The 27,361-nt window shown below is 33.3% G+C and overlaps 5 protein-coding genes across 9 annotated transcripts; 2 read left to right on the top strand and 3 right to left on the bottom strand.

The window, feature by feature from the left end:
* Positions 1–1,811: 1,811 nt before the first annotated feature.
* On the top strand, positions 1,812–6,246 carry LOC114422519. The gene is made up of 9 exons (XM_028388913.1): positions 1,812–2,334; positions 2,473–2,697; positions 2,835–2,937; positions 4,150–4,229; positions 4,321–4,398; positions 4,540–4,631; positions 5,239–5,350; positions 5,651–5,776; positions 5,864–6,246. Exons 1-9 carry the CDS (start codon positions 1,957–1,959, stop codon positions 5,978–5,980), a joined length of 1,311 nt encoding a protein of 436 aa, XP_028244714.1. The 5' UTR covers positions 1,812–1,956; the 3' UTR covers positions 5,981–6,246.
* Positions 6,247–8,382: 2,136 nt separating this feature from the next.
* Positions 8,383–10,953, top strand: LOC114422518 (F-box/kelch-repeat protein At1g51550-like). The gene is made up of 2 exons (XM_028388911.1): positions 8,383–8,954; positions 9,735–10,953. The coding sequence occupies exons 1-2, from the start codon at positions 8,516–8,518 to the stop codon at positions 10,718–10,720; spliced, it is 1,425 nt and encodes a 474-aa protein (XP_028244712.1). The 5' UTR covers positions 8,383–8,515; the 3' UTR covers positions 10,721–10,953.
* Positions 10,954–12,875: 1,922 nt separating this feature from the next.
* On the bottom strand, positions 12,876–16,918 carry LOC114422517 (kelch repeat-containing protein At3g27220). The gene is made up of 6 exons (XM_028388910.1): positions 16,458–16,918; positions 16,122–16,351; positions 15,371–15,541; positions 14,614–14,719; positions 14,156–14,362; positions 12,876–13,364 (listed from the first exon to the last, which is right to left on the bottom strand). Exons 1-6 carry the CDS (start codon positions 16,803–16,805, stop codon positions 13,194–13,196), a joined length of 1,233 nt encoding a protein of 410 aa, XP_028244711.1. The 5' UTR covers positions 16,806–16,918; the 3' UTR covers positions 12,876–13,193.
* Positions 16,919–17,706: 788 nt separating this feature from the next.
* LOC114423973 (GRF1-interacting factor 3-like) lies at positions 17,707–19,311 on the bottom strand. Its single transcript, XM_028390865.1, has 5 exons — positions 19,290–19,311; positions 19,139–19,212; positions 18,642–18,718; positions 18,102–18,189; positions 17,707–18,009 (listed from the first exon to the last, which is right to left on the bottom strand). The coding sequence occupies exons 1-5, from the start codon at positions 19,309–19,311 to the stop codon at positions 17,707–17,709; spliced, it is 564 nt and encodes a 187-aa protein (XP_028246666.1).
* A 1,189-nt stretch (positions 19,312–20,500) lies between these two features.
* Positions 20,501–26,275, bottom strand: LOC114422515 (uncharacterized membrane protein At1g16860-like). Of its 5 annotated transcripts, XM_028388909.1 has the most exons (6): positions 26,053–26,275; positions 23,845–24,555; positions 23,573–23,694; positions 22,564–22,719; positions 21,233–21,444; positions 20,501–20,995 (listed from the first exon to the last, which is right to left on the bottom strand). In XM_028388909.1, exons 2-6 carry the CDS (start codon positions 24,467–24,469, stop codon positions 20,803–20,805), a joined length of 1,308 nt encoding a protein of 435 aa, XP_028244710.1. In that variant the 5' UTR covers positions 24,470–24,555; positions 26,053–26,275; the 3' UTR covers positions 20,501–20,802. The 5 variants fall into 5 exon arrangements, with proteins under 5 accessions (XP_028244710.1, XP_028244707.1, XP_028244706.1 ...); XM_028388906.1 differs by having other exon boundaries at positions 23,573–24,555; positions 26,049–26,275; XM_028388905.1 differs by having other exon boundaries at positions 23,573–24,555.
* Positions 26,276–27,361: the final 1,086 nt, after the last annotated feature.

The raw sequence follows: 27,361 nt of genomic DNA, 5'->3' as shown, positions 1-27,361 counted from the left end.
TCCACAAAAGATTCAAGAAGAAAATGGTGAACTCTACGCTTTGATTGATTCTTAACATTTTATTTGATTTGAAATTATTTCAGACTCAATGCAAGTCCGTGCATTGCAGGGATGGCATGGAAATCACATATAGACAAAATCATATCAACATGACGTTCTTTAATTTGTTGCAATTAAATGATACCACTGTACATGGCCACCAAAACTTTAAGGAATTGGGGTTGTATTTAATTGGAGTTTTAAAGGATTTTAAAAGTTTTTTTTTTTTATATAAAAAATTTATTCAATCGGAATTTTTAAAAGATAAAAAGAATCTTTAATATTTAATCAAGATTATCAAAAAAAATTTAGAGGACAACGAAATCCAATAATATTCAATTGAATTTTTTTTAGCTTAAAAAAGTCATTTAATATTTAAAATGATATAAATTTTGATAAATTATTCTCCTGAGACTTTTGTATTTATCTTGATCCAGACTTTTCTTTTTACTCAATACACGTGAAATTTTTCCTCTCTTCTTTGAAGGTGGTAACGTTGGGAAGAAAAGGCAAGAAACGCAGAAACCTACACAAAGCCTGATTATGTCACCCTTTTACTTTCCATACGATTCCAAAATATAGGTCTCCAACTTTCAGGACCGTATTTCTATTTGATTTGCAAATGCCATATCTCTTTTGTTTTTGTGATAATGCAATAAGAATTGAATGCACTCACTGTTTTCACTCCAGTTAAATGCTTGCTTTCTGTTTGCCATAATTCCTAATACAACGTGTAGTTCCACCTTTTCAGCCTTAACCTTTGCTTGTGTATTGGTTTTTGTGATTATCACGAATATATATATATATATATATATATATATATATATATATATATATATATATATATATATATATATATATATATATTATCATCATCATCTAAATCTTATTATTTATTAGTTATCTTTGTTATTATTCGAGTAACTTTGAATGTTTTTTTTTTATCGGTGAAAATTTTAAGTGTTTTTTAAAAATTAAAATCCTTTAAAATCTTATAAATCCATAAAATTTTCTCAATTTAATGATTCTTATATTATAAATTATTAAAATTCAAACTATAAAATTTTAGATTGTAAAAGTCCTCTAAAAAATCTTATAAGTTGTTATATTCTTATAAAACCTTTTGAATTTCATGATTTTTTTCTTAGTATGTAAATATGATTAGTTAAAACAAAAAAGTTGATAAAGAAAAAGGTTAAAACGAAAAAGTAAATGATAGATAAAAAAAAACAGAAAAGTTTATTTCTATTACAAGATAATACGTTTATCTTTTTCCTAATATTTTTCCCTTATAAATCTTTCATGAGAATAATTAGTCCCTACCACTAATCTATTGTTGATAACCAATATTGGATTAAATTTCTAATCTCATAAAAAAGGTTAAATATTTCCTAAAAAGACTAAATCGTAATAAATATATTTCATACCAATATTGATTATAATTAAATAAAATATAATATTATTTAAGTAACTACTATTTAAATGATTTTTATTTATTATATTATTAGTTTTCGATGATAAGAATATTTCAGCAATATCAGTTTAACTATACATACTTAATCAATAAAATATTTCAACAAATACTGTATATATTATCCTATACTTTTGACTTTCTATCTTTAATTTTTTAATTATTTAAAAATTATAAAATAGAAAAATATCGAGTGATTTGTTACAAATTCAAAAAAAAAAAAAAAACAGTTTTATGGTTTTTTTAATAAAGAAATCTGATCTGGATCTTAAAATTAAGAAATAAACGAAGTTTAGGGATCCATTGGGGAGTGAGAGTTGGCAAAGCAAAAGCCATCGCAATCTCATTCTTCATTCTTCAGCCCACAGAGAGAGTCATCAATCTAAACAAAATTGGGTTCCAAAGGAACAGACGGACAATCAAAGGAATAGGATTTGCAACGATGCATGTACTCTAGTACAGAAATTGTATATATATATTGTTGTCAGTGTCACCAACACCAAACTCTCTCTCTCTCTCTCTCTACGCTAATTAAGGTTCATTGGGCATTGGCGGATTCTATTTCCTTTTCTCAATACCCAATTTGCTTCTTCTTCATGGAAGCACTCTCCTTCATCATCCCCAAAGACTCTTGTTCTCTTCTCCTTCTCACTCCTTCTTCATATTCCTCTTCGTCTGTCAGAACTCCGCCGCCGCCACTTGCTTTCTTCAAAACCACCCAACACTCTCACTCGCCTCACCTTCTCCGTCTTCGCGTTTTTGCCCTCCCTAACCCCGACGCCGATAAACCCACCAACGACTTCGCTTTAGCGTCTCATCCTCAGGTAACTATTTTCTTTTTCCTTCTAAAACCCTATCCACTATTCTATTCTGCTTGCCCATTTTAATCAACTTGTTCCAAAACGAGATCATTATTCAGTTTTTGTTCTTATCTTATGCATCATAATCAACATATTCTGAAGGAAAATTTAAGCCATTCTGAGACTGAGAGTTCCGAAGATGATCAAGATGCTCCACCACAAATGGACATGTCGTGGTCAACGATCACAGCCCCAGCTGGAAGTGGATCCGGTGGTGGCACCAGGGCTGGACTTTTCAGAACACCCATTTCTGGTGGCGTGCAGAGTGCCACCTCAGCTCACGGTTTACCTAGACCGGCTTTAGCAGTACGGAATTTGATGGAGCAGGTAAGCTGCTGGTCTTTGTTTATGGCAAAACTTTGAATTACTTGTTGTATTTTCAACTGTAGAACAGAATCTAGTGCAATTGACTTCTCGGATTCCCTTTATTAATTTTCGGTTGCCTTTTCCTTCTACTATTCAAGGCAAGATTTGCTCATTTGTGCACTGTAATGTCTCGTATGCACCACCGACGAGAAGGATATCCATTTGGTTCTCTGGTTGATTTTGCACCAGACTCAACGGGTCGTAAGTCAACAATTCTTCATTTGTTTGATTAGTTTCTTCCATTCAGTCATGAATATTTGATTTACTTGTGGATTTTAATGCCTAGTTGTTTATCCATGGTTCAAATAGAAGATTAAGTTAGGGGTTCTGCCCCAAGGTCCATATATGTAACAATCATGATAGTAAGCATTTCATGGACTCGGCTAAGTTGATGGGGTAGAGATAATTAAATTGTTGTAAATTGGGCATGCATTACAGATGATTTCAATCTAGTTTTGATCCTTGCTGAGAAAAGAGTGAGAATATGGTAGGAACTGAAAATTAGGATATAAAATAGGAAGACCAAGCACCTTACAAACAGAAGTAGCCCTCTGTTAATACTAAAATATGGAAGAAAACAGGAAGATAACTATGGAGATTGTGCAGCAGAACAGAATACTTCATCAGTTTAGCCCACCCGAGCCTTTCAACCTCACTCAATTCTTACTTTTACACTTTTCCTTCCCCCTCTTTACCCTCATGCCCACAGTTCAGGTACCACCACTCAACATGTGACAGCTATCTGTGTTGTTACAGCCTTTCCACAGTTCAGGTAAAATTTTAAATTAGCTTAAAATGACTGTATTATTTGTCTTGCAAGATAATGAAAAGCTAGCAATTCATACATGAGTAACATCCTTTATATGTTGCCAGTGGACCTTATTTGGCTAAACAAGTATTTAAGGTTGGATTAAAAATTAAAAAAATCAAAACAACCAGTTCATACCCTCAGTTTTCTGAACCAGCTGGTCTATTGTTTTTAATCTGTGCTTCTATTGGACTCTTCCCTGCAGTGGGCATTCTTCCATTTTCTCCAATTCCCCTCCTGCTTCTCCTTTCTTACATATGCAGCTCATCACTTCCATTTAGCCCATCTTTCTTTTTGTAGCATAAACATGTGCTATGAGTTTGTGGGTACTGGGGAATGAGAATGAGATTCATGTTCCTGCTTAGTTGGAATATGAACATGAATTACAGAACATTCCAATCTAATTGATAATTGTTGATACTACATCAACATAAAAAAAATAAAGAATACATAAAAGATTCACAGTCCACCTCAAGATTTGTGTTATAAAGTGCTCCTTGATTGTCTGTCTCATGATGAACAGTGTTAATTGTGGAACACTTTTGGTTTGCTTGTCTGTTTGTAGTGTTTATCTATAAATCATGCCTTATATTCTTCATTTGTAGATCCAATATTTTCATTTTCTCCTCTTGCAATTCACACAAGGAATTTGTTGGCTGACCCAAGATGCACACTGGTTGTCCAGGTTTGCAATTTGACATTTCTCATCTAAGCTTTTAGATTTCTGATTCTTGTTTTTCTCCATCTTAGGTTTTATTGACAGTTATATTTACTAGATACCTGGATGGAGTGGCTTGTCCAATGCAAGGGTAACTCTTTTTGGGGATGTCTATCCACTTCCAGAAGATCAACAGGTTGTTTTGCTGATTAATTTGTTTTTGTGGATCAGCAAATGTGCACTTGTTTGTACCTTTAATTGTTCATATAGGGATACTTCTGAATTAGAGGTTTATTTGTGCATGGCATGATATCTATTTGACTATTTGTACTAACAGGAATGGGCTCATAAGCAGTATATTGCAAAACATCAACAGGGTCCTTCTCAACAGTGGGGCAACTTCTACTATTTTAGGATGCAGAATATAAGGTTGGCTCCTTTCCAGCTATTTATATGTAGTCAAGATTGAAGACTACCTAAAATCACATGATCACTTAGAGTCATGTGACTTGTTAAAAAATCACATGACTTGAGTTTCAATATTGATCATTCATTATAAGATTTAATAGTTTAATATTTGTTCCTTTCATTTTCACATAGAAATGACCCTCTCCTTTGATATATTGCATACACTCTTGAACACACACAAACAGACGCTGCCAAGTTGATTGTAATGAACAAATAATCTTTTGAGCAAACTCTATTGCACATTTTTGGGGCATTTTACCTGGGCCCAGTTTATATAGGTCAATATTAGTCGAAGCACCCAATATCCTAGACTTTGGCAAGACAAATAGTTTTCCTTTTTTGTTGTTGAATTACGAAACAATCATATTTTGGGTATTTGGTAAAGCATCAAGAACATGGCCATGTCTTTTTGTATCCTTTTGAATTTTCCATAAAAAATTCCTTGACAAAAATGTAGTGCTTGTGAACAATAGAATCCATGAAGAATTGGGAAATTAAAATTCATCATATTGTTTGGTTCTATCATTATCAATCTGCATAGCTAATTTAATCAGTTCATTATTGGCAGTGACATATATTTCATTGGAGGCTTTGGTACTGTTGCTTGGGTGGATGTAAAGGAATATGAAACCCTTCAACCTGATAAGATTGCAGTTGATGGTGGTGAACAGTATTTAAAGGTGAATTTTCTGATTTCTTACTCTGGGAGTGAAAGGAAATAATATCTTACTTGCGCGGGCAAAAGTAAACAACATTATTTTAAAAACAATTTTATATGCTCGTAAACTCTCTTCTCCCACTTTGAAGAAGAAATTTATGGGATTGGTTTGGATGGGGCATCCTAATTTTTTTGGCCTAGAAGTTGAAGACGGATGTATAACATGTGGCACATTCAAGGTCTTAATTGGGGTTGTTGGTTTTGTGGGGTTCCTAGAGTTATATATCACGTAATTGCTTTGTTTTTATGTTTGAAACAATAGGAACTCAATGCTATCTTCTCAAAACCCCTAAAGAAACTTCTATCTAGTGAGACTGAGGTAGATGACGCTGCACTCATATCTATAGACAGCAAAGGAACTGATATTAGGGTCCGTCAAGGTGCTCAGGTATGCATTTTTGACAATAGTTAGATTTGGCTTTCTAATACTAATATTTGTAGCTGCTGTCTGTATGATTTAATGTCTTGTATGCAGTTCAACATTCAGAGGATATCATTTGATGAAGGGCAGAGTGTAGAAACATTGGAAGAAGCTAAAGCTGCTCTTCGGAAATTAATACACAAAGGAAAAGTGTACAATTTGCAGAAATAAGATGCTGGATGGGATGCCCTCTTCTCCTTTTGGCTATAGAGTAGACCATATATGGAACCATGCAACTTTCTAATGGGACCTTTTTAGAATGGTTAATTTTATACTTTTTTGCCTGGTTGACATGCACCAGAAAGTGTATTATATTCATGCATTTGAAAGCATATTTTGGTAAGAGTGGGCTTTATTGTGGGCTATACCACCATAGTCAAACTAGAAATAATATATCAGAACTCATGAAATAATAGTATGATTTTTTTCCCTCTAAATTCTTCGTTTGAATTCCCCTTCCATGCGTGGACTGTAAAATGCTTGCCAAGTTTTATTTAAGTTTGCGTGCTATATTAACTGATAGTAAACCATCATCATAGGTTTGTAAATGAAACACCTGTAATTTCTTAAAGGCTAAATAGTTACTTTTGTTTCTGATTGTATAATTTCCTGACAAATGTGTTTTTGAAGGATGAAAATACAAAATTTAATCTCGTAAAAGTGTAAAATGTGCAACAAATATAACCGATCGTTAAATTCTGTCCGTTACTGTTAATAAATATAGATGGACAAATTTTTCAATTGGACATCTCTAATTATTAGCACAGAGACATATTTATCAACATAGGGGCATTGTCATAAGATGTCAATCAACATAGGGGCATTGTCATAAGATGTCAATGTGTCATCGAAAGTGTAAAATGTGTAACAAATATATCTAAACGTTAATAATAGATTATGATTTTTCCTCTTTAAATTCTTTGTTTGAATTTTCCTTCCATGGACTGTAAAATGCTTGCCAAGTTTTATTTAAGTTTGCGTGCTATATTAGCTGATAGTAAACAATCATCATAGGTTTGTAAATGAAACACTCCGCTAATTTCTTAAATGTTACAAACATTTTTTTTAAAAGGTTAGAGTTAGACAAGTAGCTCAAGTTTGGAATTTTTTTATGTTTTTTTTTTCTTCAAAATATCTTTTGAAAATTATTCTTTTTGGTTTTCAGAAAAATAAATTCGAACATGATAAATGCACATGACACATTCTTGATTTCGGATTAAAATTATCTGATTATATTGTGTCACAATTTTTATTTTAGTTAAAGAGTAATATTTTCGCCCCTTGGTTTTTCTGATTGTAATGATTTTGTTCTCTTATTTCACAGTAGAGTTCTTCCGGGTAGAGTCCAGGAGCTGTCTGTTTCTTGATCCGAATTCACTGTGTTCACTATTTACGCAGTTAACCTTCGTTTCTTATATTTGGTGCTGCATGAGAGTAACACAAATTAACGTTGGTTTTAGTACAGAGGAATTATCGTAATAAAAATTAACTTTTTTTTGTACATCTTTCTTAAAACAGTTACTGTTATCTACAATTCATTTTTTAATAAAAAAATATAATTTAGGATTGAAGAAAATCATATATATTTTTTCTTTTCATTTATTTATTTCATATTTCTTTTATACTAAATATAACTCTTAAAGTTTACTCCTTTTTTAGTCACTTTCTTTTTGTTCATATCCTTTTCTTCAATCTACTATCTTTCCCGTTTCTTTTTCAAACCAAATAGAGTATTTAAAAGAAGGAATATACATTATGTGTAACATAGATGGGAAGCACAGTTCCGTTAACTGAACAATGTAGAAGTTAGTTATGCATTCAGATGTAGAGTGAAGACAAAGAAAGTGGACACGTATAGTTGACTGAACGAACCACACTCTGTACAATTATGTTGAAGCAAAAGCCTCCTAATCCTATGTAGCAGTAATAATATGCACGAAGATCTTGTTGTGCCTGTGTCCTGGATCATTACCATTATATTTTAATTTATTATGCACGAAGATCCTTCTGACTCATTCTTTCGTTTTGGTTGTCTTGTCCAGATAGATAACAAACATGAGATGGCATATGATAGCCAAAACATACAGAAACAAAAAGCAAGGCTCATAATTTCACATACACGACAAACCAAATGGGCACCCCACTCACCATCAATCTCTTTCCACATCACCATTTTTACCATTCCCTTCAACTTCAACCCATCACACAAACAACAAAACACATTCATTTATTTATCGTAAATAGTTAAATTTCTTTGTAAAGTATGATGTGATAATAAATTGATTAGATGAAAATTACAAACTTAATTATTATGTGGGTAAAAAGTATGAAAAATTATTATTAAGTTATAATGTTTAAGGATGAATTTAATAATAAGTTATATTTTGAAGAATCAATTTGACATTAAATTATAAAATTTAAAAATTAATTTTTTATTAAATGGAGTAATTTATCATATTTTTTTATATATTTAAAAATTAAATTTAAAATTTTCATCAGACCAATTTATGCGTGTGTCATGATTTTATGGACCAAATTACCTATTTATCTTTCATTTTACCAATCACCCATTACCAATTGTCTCTCTAACACACACTCACCAGCATGTCATTTGCCTGAAACAAACAAACCCTTTCCTTCTCTTCCTCTCTCCCTGCATCCATATAAAATAACATCACTTGGTTGTTCTGTTCCAATCCAAGAAGTATGGAAGAGTCTGAGGGGAGTGGAAGTGGGAATAATCAGAGTTACAGCAGCAGCAGCAGCAGCAGTGGATCAGCAATCAGCAACATGGCTCAAGACTACCTCTTTACTATTCTCCTCCTCCTCCCCATAGATGCAATCCTCTCCCTATCCATGACTTGCAAGAGATTCAGGGCTCTCAGTTCCTCACACACACTATGGAGATCTTTGTGCAAAAGGGACTTTGGTTCCACTTGTGTTGACTCACTACTCAACTCTTCCAATAACAACCAGCATCATCACTTCCCATGGATGAGGCTCTACAAGCAAGTCTCTTTGATGGATTCTGTTTGCTGTCATAAACTATTGGTGTCAGATTTGGATTTCCCTGCAGCCAGAGCTTCTCACTCTCTCAACTTTGTCTCCGACTGTCTTGTCTTGTTTGGTGGCGGCTGTGAGGGAGGTTGGTTACTTTCTCTTTCTTTCCATCTTTCAACAAAATTGGATTCGATTACTGTTCGCAATATGGAGAAAAGGGAGACAACTTCTGTCCTTTCCTCCACTACAAAAGGAATCCAATTCAACACCAACCCATTTTTGTACGGCTTTATTATTATGCCATATCTAACCATTACATCTTCCGCTATTTTAGTTGCTTCGTACTTGTTTAGGTGATTTGCCTTATATTTAAGGTTGACTTGAATTCCTTTTTTTTTTATTCTCCCTCTCCCTTCGCACTGCTTTTTCTGCCTTCCATTTTATGACCGCTTGATGGAGAAATCAATGAAATGGTGTCTCATTCTATAAGTAAATTTTTAGGGAAAGGGAACTATTGACTTAGCAAACACTATTTAATAGGCCACATTCTATTTGTTGCCACTCTGTAGAGCCTCTCCTTGTCATAGGAGAAATAAATAAGAAAGAAAAATGAAATAAGTTTCTTCCTAAACTAAAATCAACTTATGCATAAGCTAAGCTAATTTGTAGAAACCTTTTCATATTAGTTTCTCCCAAAGCTGATTTTTAACTTATACTCAAGATTTTAGCGTATAAAAAAGCTTATTTTGTTCTTGTTCGCTTTTAAAACCCAATTTCTGCTCTGCCAGATAGAAGCCAGAAGAACCCTTTAATGAAGCATTCTACTTGAATACTGTTTATTTTTCCATTTATAGAAAGTTTCTATGCCTCTTGACTAAAGTGTTACCTTGTAATATCTTTGTTCCTTGTTCTTATTGCTGTTTAGGACGACATCTTGATGACACATGGGTGGCATACATTGGCAATGATTTCCGAAGAATGTTGAAATGGCAGACAGTCCATTCAGGCATTCCAAGTGGGAGATTTGGGCATACATGTGTGGAGATGGGTGATTGTCTTGTTCTCTTTGGAGGAATCGACGACCGTGGCAACCGTCAAAACGATACATGGTTGGGGCATGTCATGTTCAGTGAGAACAACGGTGTAACATTTTCATGGAAAATGCTTGCTGTGGGGAATGTTGCACCACCTCCTAGAGGGGCTCATGCTGCATGTTCCATTGATGAAAAGAGGATGATAATCCATGGTGGTATAGGGCTTAATGGCCTCCGTTTGGGGGACACATGGGTCTTGGAGATGTCAGATTCAGATAGTCATTGCTTTGGTACTTGGCATGAGATTGTGTCACACCCTTCACCTCCACCACGTTCAGGACACACATTGACATGCATTGGAAGAAGCAGGACAATACTATTTGGAGGAAGAGGCTTGGGTTACGAGGTGCTTGATGATGTTTGGTTATTGGATACATACCAAGGTTATCAGAAATGGGTTCAAATAGTTTATGATTTACAAAGCATACCAGATGGTGTTTCCCTTCCAAGAGTTGGTCACACAGCTACATTGGTTTTGGGAGGGAGGTTGCTGATTTATGGAGGAGAAAACTCATACAGACACAGGAAAGATGATTTTTGGGTGTTAGATATCAGTGCCATCCCTTACCCTCCTTGCAGCATCACTCAGCAAATCACAGTGAGCTCAAAGAAAGTGTTGACAAGAATGTGGAAACGGTGGAAATCAAGTGGACATGCGGCAAATTCTCGATCGTTTCACCGGGCGTGTGCAGACCGATCAGGGTGTTATCTGTATGTATTTGGTGGAATGGTGGATGGTTTTCTTCAGCCTGCTGAACCTTCTGGACTCAGGTTTGATGGGGAGCTCTTTCTTGTGGAGCTTGTGCTTCAGCTCTAGCCTCTAGCTAGTTAATGCCTCTTTTTTGAGACCATTCATTCTGTTGTATTGTGCACAGTATCTTCCAACTACATACCATTATCTTGTCATAGTGTAGTGCCTTTTGCTGCTGCTATTATTGTGTTAGCTGCTGTAAAATAGCAGCAGCTATATTGGTCAGCCAGTGTCAATATCTTGTATGAACTGCGACTACATAATTAGAAAGCAATAGTATGACTGAAGATTACCAAATCGTTTGCACTGTTTTATTGATGTTTTATTTAATGAGGTAGATTATGTTAAGGTTTTTTTCTTTTATCACTATTGATGCGGAATATCCATCAATTTTACTAACAATTATTATCTGTTAGAAAATTTAACTGAACACCTTTAATAGAGTTTCCTCATCCAATCGGGCCAACAACCGAAAGAATACATTTTTTTTTAATTATCAAATGGAGGTATGTTGTAGGATAATCTAGACATCTGAATTAAAAGTTGTAAATTGTGTTATGATTTTTTTTCATTGAAGACGTAAATTTTAACACGGCTTTAAAGTCATAAGAGATTTTTTTCCACACAAATTTAAAGCTGTAATGTTTCTTTTTCTTTTTTTATTTCCATTGAAGTCATAAATTATTTTTATGACTTAAATTTCTTTTGCATAGTATTTTTTTAAAAAAAAATCGTAAATAATTTTTTATTTTAATTATTTAATGAATTAATATATATTTTCTTTTATAATTTTATTTTATATTGTATATATTTTTTTTATTCTTTTATTTAATAATTTTTTTTATACTAATTTTAAGAATTATTATTTATTTTTTCAGTGTAGTCATTTTTACGATCTTTTCGGTATATTTTTATTTAATGCTAGATGCGGTAAATAATTCATATTTTTATTGCTAAATTATATTTTTATTTGTTCAGTGTGAAGAAACCATAATAAGAAATAATCCTTATTAATATTTTCTTTTGCATTATTTTTTTATTTACAAAATAAATAATAATCTTAACATTAATAAAACATATAAAAATATAAAATATAGAAAATAAAACAATATTAAAAATATGGTAAACGTAAAATAAAAAAATATAGAGAATATTAAATAAAACTAAAAAAATAAATTAATTCATTAAAAATTCTGAAAAAAATTATTTACAACTTTAATTAAAAAAGAAAAAAAATCCATTATGACTTTAAATTATATGGAAAAAATACATGAGAAAAAAAAAATCTCTTACGACTTTAAAGTCGTATTAAAAAAAATGAAATCGTAAAATTTTGTATAACTTCAATGGAATACGACCTTTAATTTAGAAGACGTAAATTACGCACTACCACTTATTCCTTTTGAAATATTAATTTAAATTTTACATAATTTTGAAAAAATAAATGTTCTTTTTTGTCATTTATTTCTCTCACTCATGTATTTTTTATCCACAAAATTTGAATCTAAGACCTTATTTAACATGACGAATGACTTGTTGGAGGTAGATTGTTAATAATTACTTAAATGATAAACTTGTAAAATAAAATTGCAGCTGGCCATTAAATATAGTTTTTTAACGCTACAATCTAAATACTTTAACCGTTAATATTCATAAAATGATGCCGTAGTTTCTTCTCAACACAAATGCACAAAATCATGATCACATAAAACTACTAAAATTTATTATGCATGTAACGCTGAGAAAATTTTGCCAAAATTTTGTTTAGGCCATTAGCTTGGATTTTTTTTTTCGACGGAGATTGGAAAACTAAGATGCTATTTCCCTTTGTTTAGGCCTAAGTTTCTTCTCAACACAAATGCACAAAATCATGATCACATAAAACTACTAAAATTCCCTTTATTATGCATTTTTTTCTATAATAGATTAATTAAATTAATATCAACTTTTTATAATTACAATAATTTATTTTCATAAAACAAGGTTTTAAAATAAATCTCAAAAGTTGAGTTAAATGTCACACCGGATATGTATTAGACACTTTAAATTAAACTCAATATTAATTTAGTAAGTGTCAATGAGATTTAACTCAGTTGATGAGATAAAAGTATATAAATTATTATAAATCTTCTGACTTCGTCTCCAATTTTCACAAATAAAAAAAATATTAATTTACTAAGTATACCTGCTTCAAGAGAAAGAACTCTTCCAACCCATTTGATGATCCAAGTAGAATGAACATATGTCATATTCTTCTCTTTAATAATAAGCCTATAAGAATTACAATTAACATAAACGAAGTTCATCTGTCAATATTTACTTGAATAGATGGATACCTAAAAGCTAAGAATATGTGGGGAAAGAAATACAAAAGCCGATTGGTAAAGAAATACAAGAGTCGGTGACAACTGTTAATGTCGAATTAAATTACAGTCATTCTCAGTGAATTACAACAATGAATATTGTACTGACAAAGAATGTGCAATATTTTGGCCTCTTCACCTCTGCTTCCGGAGAAAGACGCTTCTACAGCAATTGCTCACTCATTCAATTTTAATTTTGTTCTCCACATCTCCCCAATGACCTTTTTTGGTGATGGATCATCAGGTCCCTTGTCTCTCTGTCCTGAAGTGAAATACAACCATCCATTCCAAAATCCAACTAGAGTGGTTTTCACCCGGTATGGTAATTTTCCAATCACTGACCACTTCTGAGAGTTGATAACAAGAAAATTAAACAATCAGTAACAACATAGCATAAAGCTCCTACTTGCAATTAGATCTATATTGCTGCCTTCATAAGGAGATTACTGACGGTACTTTAGTACAGTATGTCAGAATGAATTATACCAATCGGATTATTCCTCGTTTCAGTTACATAATGCACTAAATATGGTGCAGAAAAACGTTTGATTCGACAAATCATAATTAATTACATTAGTTAAATAAAAGGAATTAAACAAAAAAAAGAGCTTTTTTGAAAACAACATTAAAAAGGAATTAAAGCTGCAGAAGAACCATTCGCACCAAATGTGCAAAATGGTGCCGAGAAAGCCTGACACTCCACTGCGAATATGACAGAATAAAAAGGCATCCGAGAACCTCTAACAATAGCAATATGAATTCAGTGGAATCCTACACTTCAAAGCCCATTTTTCTTTCGAATACAAGCCCATTTTTCATCAGATACTTCACAATCTCACTTCAACAACTCAATCTTAAAACTAGGGAAAATCAACAGGTGAAAAACAAGAGTTTACTTTAATAACAAATTACAAAAACATAATGGCAATGGAAGAGAACCCAAGTTTTTGTTGTCAAATCCCAATTCCAGTGGAGGGTAACACAAGGAAATTACTAAAATGGAGCATTTATTTGCTTTGTCATGTATAAAAGAGTAATATGCGTATGAGAATGTAAATGTATATGACGGTTGAATATGAACAAATATGCAGAAATGCAGACTCATTTCCTAAGTGCTTTAAAAAGAAGAAATTGTTACCAAAGTATTCAAGTTAAACTGGACTACTTCTCCGTTTAAAACCATCTTCTTGGTTATAGGGTGCTTCTCTGTTGTGCCTCCAACAATGACAATGGAGTTATTTACAAGCGCCCAAGCAAATTCAATATGTGAGTTTGCTTTTGGCATTGGAGGCAGCGTTTTCCACTTCATATCATCATCCAACATGTAAACATCAGTATAAACCACCTGACATGGGAATGAACAACGAGTCAGAGTGCCAAACCAAGGGTCAGTATCGTGGAAGAACATAATTTATCATCAATAAAATTATGAGGTTAATCATATGTAATATCAATTCAATTTAGAGAAAAGGAAATAAAACACACAAGAAAAAAAATCTTCGGCTCAGAGAATTGATATCAAGTAGAAGGATACCTAAGTTGTCCATAATTTGAGCAAATAAGATAAGAAAAATAACTATTTTATCCTTGGCTTACCTCTTGTCTGCGTGAGCACTTGAAAATAGGTGACCCAGGTTTGGCCATAAAATCTCCTTCTTGACCACCAAGAACATAAAGACGATCATCAACCACAACACAAGCCCTGAACGAAGACATTAATATGTAATAAATTGAAGGTAGCATATACACTTAATAAAATGCATTTCAATAAACCTAGATTATAATGTGTTGGAACCCCAAACCATCAAAAAACTGTATCACTTTTCATTCTTCAACGCAGCAAAGTTTACAGCACTTTGCGGCATACAAGTTAAAACTTATATGAATCATAACAGTAAAGAGCACATATTGAAAAATGATAATGTCAGAAAAGACAAGAAAATAAAATAAGCTTCCATGTGGCCACACTTAAATCATAAAGGGCACAGAATTAGGAGTATAAAATCCAATTGAGAAGTTAAAATGAATGAAGGGTAAAGGAGAAAGCAATGAAGTTTCTCTAATCTCAAAGGCTACCCAAGAGACCCAAATGGTTCAAAATTATCAAGATGTGGCTTTCCTAGAAATGCAAAATAAACAAACAATTAATCAAAGAACATACGGATAACAATAGTGGTAAAACACTGGTTTGAGAAAAAAAATACAATTATTTACAAATTCCAATTAATATTTTTATGGCTCTAACAACACTCAATAGTCAGTAGCACAACAAACATGTTATATCTATAATGTAGTAGTACACCACCAATCATTAGCTCAATCAATCAAATTGGGTATGAATCAGTTCAGAAACCTGTGAGGTCCTCCACGGGGAATGGGTATCTCACTCCTCCACTCATTTTCTAAAGCTTTTCCATCCTTCACAGCAAGACTCCAGTGTTCTAATCCAGGTGTATGTCGATTCTCCTTACTGCCACCCATCACATGAAGTCTACCCCTCCAAAGTTGAGTTGCTGGTGCATATCTGAATATAATAATATTGTCACTTGTCATAACCTTCCCCCAAAACCATGATACAGGGAAGACAAATTACATACATGATTTTCTTAGAGCCAAAAACAGTGAGCATCCAAAAGCAACAAAGGCAGAGAGTGAAGCCAGCATCCAAGAAAGAAGGTGGGAATAAGTGAGTTTGACCAGATCCTTCCCCTTCCCTTTGAATCTGTTGTTTATGTTTAATGCTAACAACTACAGGGCACATCATTTTCTTCTACCCATTGCAATTTCTTTTAACATGATTTATTTTTTATCGGCAAATCAAGTATATATATATCATTAAGAATGGGTACTAGATATACCCATAAAAAGTACAAGGAACATAAATCAGCCAAACCATACATATTGCAGCAATAGGTTAGTGAATCATTTAAAAGCACTAATGCAAATAAATGATGAATAACCCATCGGCTTACAAAATAGGATCCCCCATAGCAATGAAACACAAAGCTACACAATACAACAATCATCATGTAAACTAAGGGAGATCAATATAAAATAGCTTCAGCAGTCCCTGAAGCAACAACATAAAGAAGAAGGAAACAAACCTAGGTACCGGCAAAGGAGGTAGATCCCGCCATTTCCTAGTTTGAGTGTCGAGCACAAAGTTATGAGCAGTAGGACCTCTGCATTGCGGGCCATACTGTCCAGTCACCACATAGATGTATCTTCCATCGGTCACCATTCCCAAATGCGAGTGCGCCATCTCTTTCGGCATGTCGAATCTTCCTCCCCAAGTATTGTCAGTAAAATTATATACATCAACATGAGAATGAACCTGCAATGCAACCAAACAAAAAAAGACAAATTTATATTACATATATTACGAATTGCAATTAATTGAGATTGGAAGCGAAAAAAAGGCGAAGTAGTTAGGTAGTTACGAAATCGATGGTGCCGTAGCCGGCGAAAACAAAGAGGAGATCCCGAATCTGAATAGCGGCTCCGTCAAGGCGAGGGACGGGAGCAGGAGCCATCTTTTGCCACTTGAGCTGCGGCGCATCCAAATCGGCGTAAGCCGCGGCAAGGAATCTTCCAGAAGCAGTGGCATTCTCATATTTCTTCTTATTGTGGTTGGAGGGAACCACAAATGCGGAGGGTTTGGTGGAGGTGGGAAGAGTGGAAGAGGTAGAGGCCCATAGAAAGTCGGCGACGAGAGCGAAGCCCAAAAGCCCCACGCAGATCACTACGAACTTGGCGGAACCCACCTTCACCGACGCCCGAACCATCATCAATCATCGATCAATCAACTCTGCACCACTTTGCTCTGCCATTACATTACTATTCTCTATATTATCCACGCACGCGTCTTCCTTCACCCTAACTTTTCTTCTAATCTAATCTAATTCATAAATAAAGCAAGCAATTTCATGGGTTGTGTTCAATTTTTTTTGTTAAATAGTAATTTTCGATCCTAATCGTAAATAAATTCGTAAAAAAAATTAAATTTTATTTTCTAAAAATAAAAAAATCCTAACAAATTTATTTTGTTATTCTGTTAATGATCCTACACATTTAGATAAAAAATAACCGTATTTTTTTTTATTCCCGGAAATATTCATTTTGTTAATTATACTACAATCAACGGCTAAAGATTGTTTGGCATCGAGTTCAAATATCAGTAGTAATAAAGGCTATATTTGCAAAAAGATACTTTTAAACTTATAATGAGTTAGTATAGGAAAATAAAAAAGAATGAGTTATTTGTAATTTGATAAAAGTACAGAGAGCAGTGTTAGGGTAATTTACTCTAAAAATAAAAATACGACTCTAAGCAGGAAGAAGCAAAACATGGTGTATGTTAGAAAACAAATATTAAATTGAAAATTAATATAGAAATAAATTTTGTGAAATTAATACAATAAAAATGAAGATATATAAGCACGACATAATGAGAAAAATTGAACCATAAAATTAAAATGCACACACAGGCACAACTTGGGTTTCCATTAATTATTATTATTTTCTTAATAAAAAAAGGTCTACTTTATTTAGTGCTACTAATTTAACCAATGTTAACAGAAAAATATAATGTACTAATAGGAATAACTTAAAAATGAAACTAATAATTTAGTCCTTCAAGTCAGATGATACAACATTCTTAAGGTTATGCACAACAGTTGAGTTGTTGCCCTAACCATCTCCATCTTCAGAAGTTCCTTGCATGCTTCCACCACATGCATTATTTGGACTTGCAGTTGAAGTTGAGCCACCACTATGGCCACCTTCAAGAACATTCTCACTATGCATGGGATACGTTCCATTACCTATCCTTGTTATCTGCCCTTGAATGGCGTGCTGGTGTAGTTGTTGTTGTGGATTACCAAATTGCAATTGCATATTTGGAGGGAAAATCCCTTGTTGCTGAACCATTGCTACACCCTGAGGATGTTGCATATAGTATTCTGGTTGCATCCTAGAGGGTGGTGGAATCATCTGTTGCAAGTATTCAAAATGAGGCAATCAAAGCAAGGTTAGGAGCAGCTGATCATAGACTACAAAGGATAAAAAAATGCTAATTTTTTTACCTGTGGAGGCATGATTAGTGTTTGTGAATGCTGCAAATCAGCAATTGTAGCTAAATACATTAAATTCTGTTGAATTTTCTCTTGGTACCTAAGACATCGAAGCATCCACAACCACTTCATTACATAAAACTTGTGGAAGATAATCTCAATAAAACATAAAAACAAGCATATGACAACAATTAGCCTTGCAGAAAGATTTTAAGCTAGAATTGGTAGAGGACAAATAATGTCAAATGTTATTTGTAGAAAATAACTCCTAACTTCAGCACAATATCATGTTTTCATATGAATTGCTTAACAAGCTTAAAATGTCAAACAAAAAAAATTCAAGTTAATTAACACACAAAATAAAGATTAAAATCAAGCAAACAATAAGAATAATAGGATGAATAGTGTCTCTATCAACTAGTAATACTTGAATTACCAAAAATTAAAGAGATTGCATTTAAATACTACCAATTAATTCAAACCAAAAGTCAACACATATAATTACTGATAAAATATAAAATACTATGTAAATACAATTAAGAGGTCACTTACTCGGCACATTTATCAATTTTCCCAAGTTTCATATTTTCCATTATTGCTACAATCAGCTTCTTGTTCTCATCAAGATACTGCAATGTGTCATAACAGGCCATTCAAATTAAAATCTTCATTCTTGAAGTCTATGTAGGTTTATAACATCTTGATTCTTAACGTCACAATCATTACAAGGATAAGAAAAGACATCGAAAAAATTCAATGTAATAATTCAAAATAGGCCTAAAAGATAAAGGACAAATTAATGAACAATTCTGTGAAATACGAGTACATTTTCTTGATGAAAAAGTCTTGCACTAGCATCGGGGTGATCGTAGTAGAACACCAACCAATTGTAACACGTTAGGTCCTAAAGTGAGGGTGTATTTTGTAATGGCATTGGGGTGGGGCTGGTTATACAAATGATATATGTTCTTAAAGAAAAAAGAAAAGAGTAATTATGAAGTACAAATTGAAGAGGCCAAATGGCAATAACATTAAAAAGTGTAGCGTACCCATTGAACCTCATGGGTAGTTATTTTTCTGGGCGCCCGCATATAGGGTGGTGACTGCTGCATTGTTATGTTCACTGAAAGAAAGCACATAAAGCATAAGAATAAATAACGAATAGTCACTTGGATTCTATACGTGAGGAAGAAAGAATACTCTGGTCTTCAACAGTTACCATTATATAATTGATAGTCCATCAACAGATTATACGTGAGGAAGAAAGAATCCTCTCCTCTTCAACAGTTATCTTATATCAATCAATTATCAATTATAATTGATTACATGAGATTATATTGTATTAGTGCAATCAGCACGTATAAATTATAATTTTTTATATTATCCTTTTTTTATTGAATAAATTTTTACATTATCTTTTAACATACCTTTCAATTATTTATATAAGTATATATTATTATATTATAGATATGTATATAATTGTTCTAAAAATATATTAACATGGTTATAATATTAATAATTTATTTTAGGAAATTAAAATTGTGATATTAAATCGTAAGTATTAAAATCATGATACGTTTATTTTGGAGATATTAGAATCCTGGTATTAAATCTTGATATAAGTCTAAATAATATATTTATTTAGAGGAAAATCATGATATTAAAATTGTGTTGCGGTAGATTGATTGAATCTCTCCATCTTTTTTATCACCATGGTATATAGTAAATTGCTCATGATAATAAGTTGCATTTCCTACAATAAAAATTGCTTTGATATTTGCACCTAAATAATTGAAAATTTTAAATATAATTAAAACTTAAATTTTGAGATCATTTATGTTTAATAAATCAAATTTATAAATCAGTGTCTTACATGAATACACAACAATAATCAATAAACTTCTAGAACGTCAACACTTCAAGAAGTTTCGAATTATAATTCGTGTTTGATACCCCCATTTCGCCTAAAATTTCAAAACATTATAAGAAAACTATTTTTGAATAACTTCAATAATACTATAACAACGGCCGGGTTGCATAATCTTCTCGCTAAGCGCATTTCATAATTTCTCCTTCCCGTGCAAATGAATGAAATATTGTTTGTTAAGTGGTGACTTATAATAATGAAAAAGAGGGAAAAATACACATTAAATATCATCTAACTCCAATGAGGCATAATTTTTTTTATCCTTTTTTTAAAGGCAAAATGAATATTATTAAAAAAAAATAAGTTCAGAATTGTTGCAAGCAATGAGACCGCGCCTAAAGGCCATATGTGCCCACATTCACATCAAATTCACGTGCTTACAGTATGTCCCTTACCTTACCAGTGTAAATGTAATTGCCAATTTGTCCAAAACGTATATATTTGTCTCGACACGGTAGAGAGAAATTCAGTGCATGATGAAAAGATTTGCAAACACAAGAAAGATTGTATTCTATTTAGCATGTTAGCATAATCACAATATGCTCGTACAAGTAAGAATTTTTACTGCACCAAACATTAACAAACCCTAGAAGAACATCAAAACAACCAGAACTATACAACAATTTAAAGGAGAAAAATAAGGCGCGCGCACACACAACTTTGCCATCTTAATCTATGATAATTTGTCACTATGATATTCCACCACCACTAATAATGGAGGGGAAAAGAATACTATCTAAGAACACCAATTAGAAGATGCTACAAGCATTCTCATAGCACATACTGTTAAACTGGTATCACATCATTCTTGGATGCATCTTCACATCTTAAAACTATACCCTCAAGACTAGCTGGAAAAATGCATTTGGTCCATTGGCAACCAGTAGTGATTGGATCTGGCGGAGGAACAATCATAAGAACATTCTCATTCCTCTGAACAATTCCCATTACACTTACTGTGCTTCCTTCTTTGATGTACCTGAATACAAATACCAAGTTATATTATCTCTCAAATCAAAGAAATAGCTACGATGCTAAATAAAATCAACAGGTTAAAACATTTGAATCACTCAGTATACAAAATTTAATTCACACTTGTCTAGTTGGGAAACCCCCAAATCAAAGCTGACACTCTATACACCCATCCAAAGACAAACCCAGGTTAGTATATTCAAAAAGATCAAAATGCAGGAAAACAAGAAATAATAAATTTTACCCTTCTTCCAGACGCATGATGCGGTCATCACTTGAAAGATTTCTCTCTCCCAACCACCGGAGAAACTCTGGTGGAAGCTCTTCTTTGGTTGGATTTACATTGATGAGGACTGAGTCATCAACATAAGGGGTCACTCGTGCTCCATGCCCAGTCTTAACCAGTGCCCTTAAACCAGACTGGAAATCCGAGATGTAGAAGTCAACCACGCGTCTCTGTCATGTTACATGCATTCCAGTCAATCAAGTGAAAAACAAGTTACCAATAGCAATACCAGTCCCTAAGCACAGACTCCCCATGGGACTTTCTTGACCACCACCTCCCCCCCCCCCCCCCAAAAAAAAGAAGAAAGAAATAGCGGTCCTAAATGTAGGCTCATGTAGACAATTAAGTTCAGTAAACAATATATAATAATAGAAAAAAATGGTACAGTAACCAATCAAGGGGATACAAATATTAGGTAACCATGTATAACAACATAAATAGGTCAATTTAACCTAGAGTGCCATCAAAGGACTTGAAAATAAATGTCAAAGGGGTGGATCCATCATTCAATCCATCCATGCATAAATTCAGCCAATCCACTGAATCAAGAAAATAGAACTTAATGGATTGGATGGATTGAATCAACAACCATTAATGGGGTGATACATCATATTTTTTAAACCAGATGGATCAAGATATTGGATCAATGATGGTTATTGCAGCCGAGGCTCATTAAAGGGTCTTCTAGAAACAGTTCTCATAAGGAGAAAATTTTTAGAGAAAGAATTTATTTTGACAAGTAAAGAATATATATATTTTAAATGGATGGATTGAATGTCCATCCATGAAAAATTATTTATCGATAGGTTGGATGGTTATCTTTTACAAAGGTTATGGATGGATCAATTTTTTACAATACACTTTTAATGGATCATAAATGGACTAGAATACTAGATGTTTAATTCTAACCCAACAATTTTAATCCAACTCAATTTATCTATACCATCCATTTTACACTCATACTCAATACATTGTAACTGGCTTGAGGGTAGAACACCCATCTGAATACATCCTTTGCTTAGTAAACAAAATCTTGTCCAAGGTAAATTGGAATCATTTACTAAGAAGGAAAATAGCATCATATTAAAAAGAAAAATTTCCCTTCTCCTGAACATGATAGTAAAATTAATTCAAAACAATAAATTCAACTTGAAATTTAATCAGAAGAAGCATGTCCTTCACTGCTACGCTCTTGGGGGCAATAATAGAAGTAAAATTGTACAAAGGATGTCAGAGTAAAGTATTAAATTCCATAATAACTAACCCAGAAAAAATAGTCAGTAACTTACTTCCAGCAGTCTAAGGCCCCAAGTAAGCCGACGGTGTGTAGGATTGGCAGCTTTTGAGTTCCATCCTCGATACTCATATAAACTTGTTGACGTATATACACATCTGGGAACTTTCTGGAAAGATGACTCAAGAGGCACATTACCGCAGGTAACAACCTTCATATACCACAGCAAAACATATTTGATTACAGTCATTTAAGCTTGTATTGTAGTTATAAAAAGGATGCATAGAATGAAAAATCAATCAAGTGCAAATTTCTCATTTGCATAATTGGATTTTTATGGCGAAATTATTTCTCCGGGAAAACACTGCTATTAAGGCACAAGTATAGTAGTGTTACTGATACAACATATGTTTATAGCATGAAAATAAGGAAGATGAAACAAAATGCTCTCATCTAAGTATCATCCAAAGCCCATTCATTGAAAATAGCATTATTTCAAACAGCTATAAAGAATGACTTAAAGGCTTTACATCCACGATCAATTTTTACTCTTATTTTCTTATTTTGCTTTGCTTACAAATGATGTCATGTCTTTGAAAAAAATTAAAACAATGAAATTTCAATATTAAACAGACTCATTCATTTAAACCAAAGAGAAATCATGTTTGTGGAAGCAACTGATACAAATCCGAGCTGTAAACCTAATGCAGGTAAGGTTATTTACTAGACGTATGTAAGTTTTTATAATTGACAAAAAATAGTAGGGTTCACACATCAAGTATGCTTTAAGATTTTCAATCTTTCCTTTATGAAAAAAAAATCGCATTCTTGAAAAGCTCCTGTAAATTAAAAGACAAGCCCCAAATACTTCTAAAGCGGGAGAAGAACAATTTATAATTTATAATAAAAAGCAAAATCAGACTGATGCAAAGACACGTGAATAAGAAAAACATTTGAAATAAGTACAGCATGATTTGATGTAAAGAATATAATCATAAGCCCAAGAAGTGGAGATGAACTTTCCAAGAATAGCCAATAAATTTGGCAAGACAAGCAAAACATACCCCGGAGACCTTCACAAATTGCCCATTTTTTGCAGTTCTAAGCTCAGAGTCTGGATAATGAGCAACGAAGCCCATAATAGATCTTCTTCCCCAATAAGTATTCCAAGTGAAAGATGCAGCAACTAGGCCAAAAAGAACCACAACTACAATAAGGAGAATAGCATTGTGCACTGCTCCAAGAATAAAACCACCAGCAATGAAACCCATCACAAAAAGCAGAATTAATAACCATAACACCGCCTTCGGAAAATTCCTTCTGAAGGAATCATCACCTTGACTAAGAACAGTCACAGCTTGATTGTGAACAGCAGCAGAACCTTGAAGCTTCATTGAACCTGTCGCTTCTAAAGGTCCAGACACTTTCCGAGGAGCCCCTGAAGAATTAAGTGGGCCAGATGATATGGGCCCAGATGTAATGAGACCAGTTGTAGGTAGAACGGGAGCAAGAGGTCCGGAATTTTGACGCCCAACTGGTGTAACTCCACCAGACTGAGGACCAGACGACTTTTTAACAGGTTCCCCATGCTTATTCAGTGGCCCAGAATTCGATTTCTTCATTGAAGTTGAACCAGCCATGCCACCAGAAGTCATTGGACCTGAAGTAGTATAGGCGGCTCGAGCAGCAGCATTAGGCTGGATAGGTCCAGAATGTGAACCAGCTCCTCCAAAAGATCCTGTCCGTGACGGAGCACCTGTTATTGGTCCAGATTTCCTAGATTTAGAGCCATCAACAGGAATATCAAACATTTTCCCCAATTCTCCAGACTTTTTTATGTCTCCACCGGTATATGGCACGGCTGTTGATGTCATTGTTGGAGTTCTTTCTTTGGGCTGCTCCGGCCGCCCTGATACATAGAGGCCATTGCTAAGCTTATGAGATGGGATTCTAGAACCCATCTACCTTCTGTGAAAGAACTCTTGAGAACTCAGACAACAGTAATACCAGAAATTGGTGCTGGACAAGTCAAACTGTCAAAGTGATCCTGAAAGTTGCAAAAAAATGAAATTCCCAAAGGGATTGGAATTATTATTCAATCAAAATTAGCAGTTTGCAATAAATTTCCTTGTCGCCTAGTAAAAAGTAATGGAAAGCTCAATTACGACTGAATAACCAAAACGCACATGTAGTGATGAGAGCATAAGGTTTAGAACAAAGTAGAGCACCTTAGATACTTAGTTGCCATAAATATTATGCGGATTGCCAAGCATGGCCTTGGGAACATAACGTGTCATGTCTAAAATTAACACACTCAAGGGAACACAATGTCATAAAGGTGGCATGGGCAACCAAAGTATACAACTAGCCATTTCCCACATGGAGCAAGCAAATCTTGTACTACATATCACACTTTAACCAGAAATAATTACAAAGATCCAACAAAGTATATGATAGTCAACTTCCTAGTATACTTCAATGCATGCACACAACCCAAATGAAGATAAAGAGCATATCAACTCCCCATTGCCATTACCAGAAGATCAACGAACCTATAGAATGAAGAAACACCCAAAATTCTTAAATAATTACTGACCTATATAAGTGGGCATGTCTACAACTTTTTATGCACACACATTCAATTATACAGTTTTTTTATCTCCTGTCCTCCCATAAACTTCATGCATCTTCCAACCAAAAGTACAGTGATTTTAAATGAATGAATGAGGGAATGCTAACACTAAAATTCTAAGATAAAATTCCCGAAGTGGAACAGTTTTTAGGGCAGAAGAAGGCAAGAGAAATCGTCCGTAGTATGGAGTCTGGAGCAATGAATTGTAGCGCCATTTTGTTTTCTCGAAAAAACCCTACACTAGGAGGAAAGAGTAACAAGCAGGTCAACATTCATAAGAGTCAAGCCCCACTTTTTTCAAACTTGTGCCAATCTGTAATCCAGGAAGCAAGAGACCCTGGATCCATTTTTCCAAATTAAAAAACGGAAATTGCATGAGGTCATGCACAAGAACAAGCTGGCATTTAATTTTTGGTAGATTAAAGAATACCCCAGGATTGAAAAATCAAATCAAATATATTATTGGAAAAAAGGAAGCTTCCACCACTATTTTGGCCACTAATCAAGCATGGAATAAAGTCATAAAAATACAGAAAAAGAAAACTTGCAGGGGAACCATACGATTTCGGGGGGAAAACTCACACACAGCACCGATGTGATACACATTGCGGGAGAAAAGTCAAATGTTACTGCGGAGAGTGATGAGAAAAGGCAACAAGAGATCTAGAGAATGAAATTGGGATCTCAACGCTGGGTAGAAGCAATGTGTGTAATAGTAAAAGTAAAACGTTATTCTGAATTTCAGGGGCATTTTCTCAGCAAACAAAATCAGAATCCAAAATACAGTACAAATGGAAAGAGTTCAGAAGCAAGCAAGCGTTGACGAAAAAGAGGAGCGGTAGAAAACGAAGACGCCGAAATTGCCATTTGGGAGAAAAGAAGGATCTATAAAGAGAAAGAGAGCATACCTACCTACCTGAACTGAAAATCTGGACGCATAATCAAATCAATAATCATCATATTCATATCATGGATACAAAAGCTACCACTCTCACTATCACTCTCAGTGATATAAAGAGAGAAAATAAAAATAGGTTTCTGTTTCTCGCTCGCTCGGAGAATTTAAGGTTGTAATGCGGTGAGTGAAAGGTTCAGACGAGAGCCCCAACAAATTTGTGCCTTGTCTGGTTTACCAAACTGACCAAAATTTTCCATTTAATTCAAATAAAAAAAAAAGGAAATGAATGTTATGTTCATTTATAAATTATAATATTATTAATTATTTACTATTATATTAAGGATTTTTTTTGGTAAATATTATTATAATAATGATGTAGCTGAACAGTGAAGCTATGAGTTTAATGGTTAATATAACGTATAATAATTTTATATCATTATTTAATAAAATATTATAATTTTTAAAATAATTATTATAATATATAATTTAATATTAGACAATAATGTATTTTACATTTTCAATGTATTTTGGATGCAAAATGCAATACGACAGATTGCAAACTCCCTTTCTGTTCTTCAACGTGCACGGGCATGGCCCTACCTTTCCTAAAACTTAAACTACCCTTATTTTTCTTTTCTATCTAATCACGGATTTCTATCTAGCATTTTGTTCTTTTCACAGTACACCAATTTTCTTTTGTATAATACCGGTTACTTTTAGTGGAGATTCACTTTCAATTTTTTTTTCATCTCGAATTTGACATCTTAATTAAAAGGATTGAGTTGTGACTCTAACCAATAACTTATTACTTATGATTATTTAATATATTATACATTAGCTTGAATTAGTTAGATACACTCAAAAATATATTTTATACATGAAAAAATAAAAATGGAAACAAATGAAATGAAACACTTATCGTTCCTTTTTCAAATCAAAACTAGAAAGAATAATATTTTGTTATTAATAAATCAATTATTTATTTGCAATTATAAACGTTTTCATCCTATTTCAATATATACTCAAATCTCCAGTTGCTCTGATTTCAAGTCTCCATCCTATTTCTATATTTATAATAACTTATTACTATGTATAATATTACGCCTACAATCTTATCTCATCAAAATCAATTCCATTCCAACCTGTATTCGCACATTGAAATTGTTTTTAAGTTGTCATGCCAATGTCTCCTGGTGGCGACAGCCTTTATTTAATTGTATGTTAAAGTATAATTTTTTTCCTTTTATTTTTTAAAATTTGTATTTTTAATCTTTTCATTTTTCAATTAAGACAATTTTGTCTTCCACTTTAAAAAAATCGATA

Source organism: Glycine soja, chromosome 8 (assembly GCF_004193775.1).
Source record: "Glycine soja cultivar W05 chromosome 8, ASM419377v2, whole genome shotgun sequence".
NCBI classification, from domain to species: domain Eukaryota; kingdom Viridiplantae; phylum Streptophyta; class Magnoliopsida; order Fabales; family Fabaceae; genus Glycine; species Glycine soja.
The sequence above is the reverse complement of the archived record's forward strand: the minus strand, read 5'-3'. Positions and strand labels throughout refer to the sequence as shown.

Excerpts from the sequence above, each read along its gene's own strand:
- LOC114422519 (XM_028388913.1), top strand. The coding sequence starts at position 1,957 with ATGTACTCTAGTACAGAAATTGTATATATATATTGTTGTCAGTGTCAC. Across the intron at positions 2,938-4,149 it reads TGCACCAGACTCAACGGGTC|ATCCAATATTTTCATTTTCT; the intron begins GTAAGTCAACAA and ends CTTCATTTGTAG. Across the intron at positions 5,777-5,863 it reads GGGTCCGTCAAGGTGCTCAG|TTCAACATTCAGAGGATATC; the intron begins GTATGCATTTTT and ends TCTTGTATGCAG.
- LOC114422518 (XM_028388911.1), top strand. The coding sequence starts at position 8,516 with ATGGAAGAGTCTGAGGGGAGTGGAAGTGGGAATAATCAGAGTTACAGC. Across the intron at positions 8,955-9,734 it reads TGGTGGCGGCTGTGAGGGAG|GACGACATCTTGATGACACA; the intron begins GTTGGTTACTTT and ends ATTGCTGTTTAG.
- LOC114422517 (XM_028388910.1), bottom strand. The coding sequence starts at position 16,805 with ATGATGGTTCGGGCGTCGGTGAAGGTGGGTTCCGCCAAGTTCGTAGTG. Across the intron at positions 16,352-16,457 it reads GCTACGGCACCATCGATTTC|GTTCATTCTCATGTTGATGT; the intron begins GTAACTACCTAA and ends GTTGCATTGCAG. Across the intron at positions 14,363-14,613 it reads AGTGCTCACGCAGACAAGAG|GTGGTTTATACTGATGTTTA; the intron begins GTAAGCCAAGGA and ends TTCCCATGTCAG.
- LOC114423973 (XM_028390865.1), bottom strand. The coding sequence starts at position 19,311 with ATGGTAACTGTTGAAGACCAGA. Across the intron at positions 18,719-19,138 it reads CTACCCATGAGGTTCAATGG|TATCTTGATGAGAACAAGAA; the intron begins GTACGCTACACT and ends GACACATTGCAG. Across the intron at positions 18,010-18,101 it reads CACTAATCATGCCTCCACAG|ATGATTCCACCACCCTCTAG; the intron begins GTAAAAAAATTA and ends TACTTGCAACAG.
- LOC114422515 (XM_028388906.1), bottom strand. The coding sequence starts at position 24,469 with ATGGGTTCTAGAATCCCATCTCATAAGCTTAGCAATGGCCTCTATGTA. Across the intron at positions 21,445-22,563 it reads GGGGCCTTAGACTGCTGGAA|AGACGCGTGGTTGACTTCTA; the intron begins GTAAGTTACTGA and ends GTAACATGACAG. Across the intron at positions 20,996-21,232 it reads ATCATGCGTCTGGAAGAAGG|GTACATCAAAGAAGGAAGCA; the intron begins GTAAAATTTATT and ends ATTTGTATTCAG.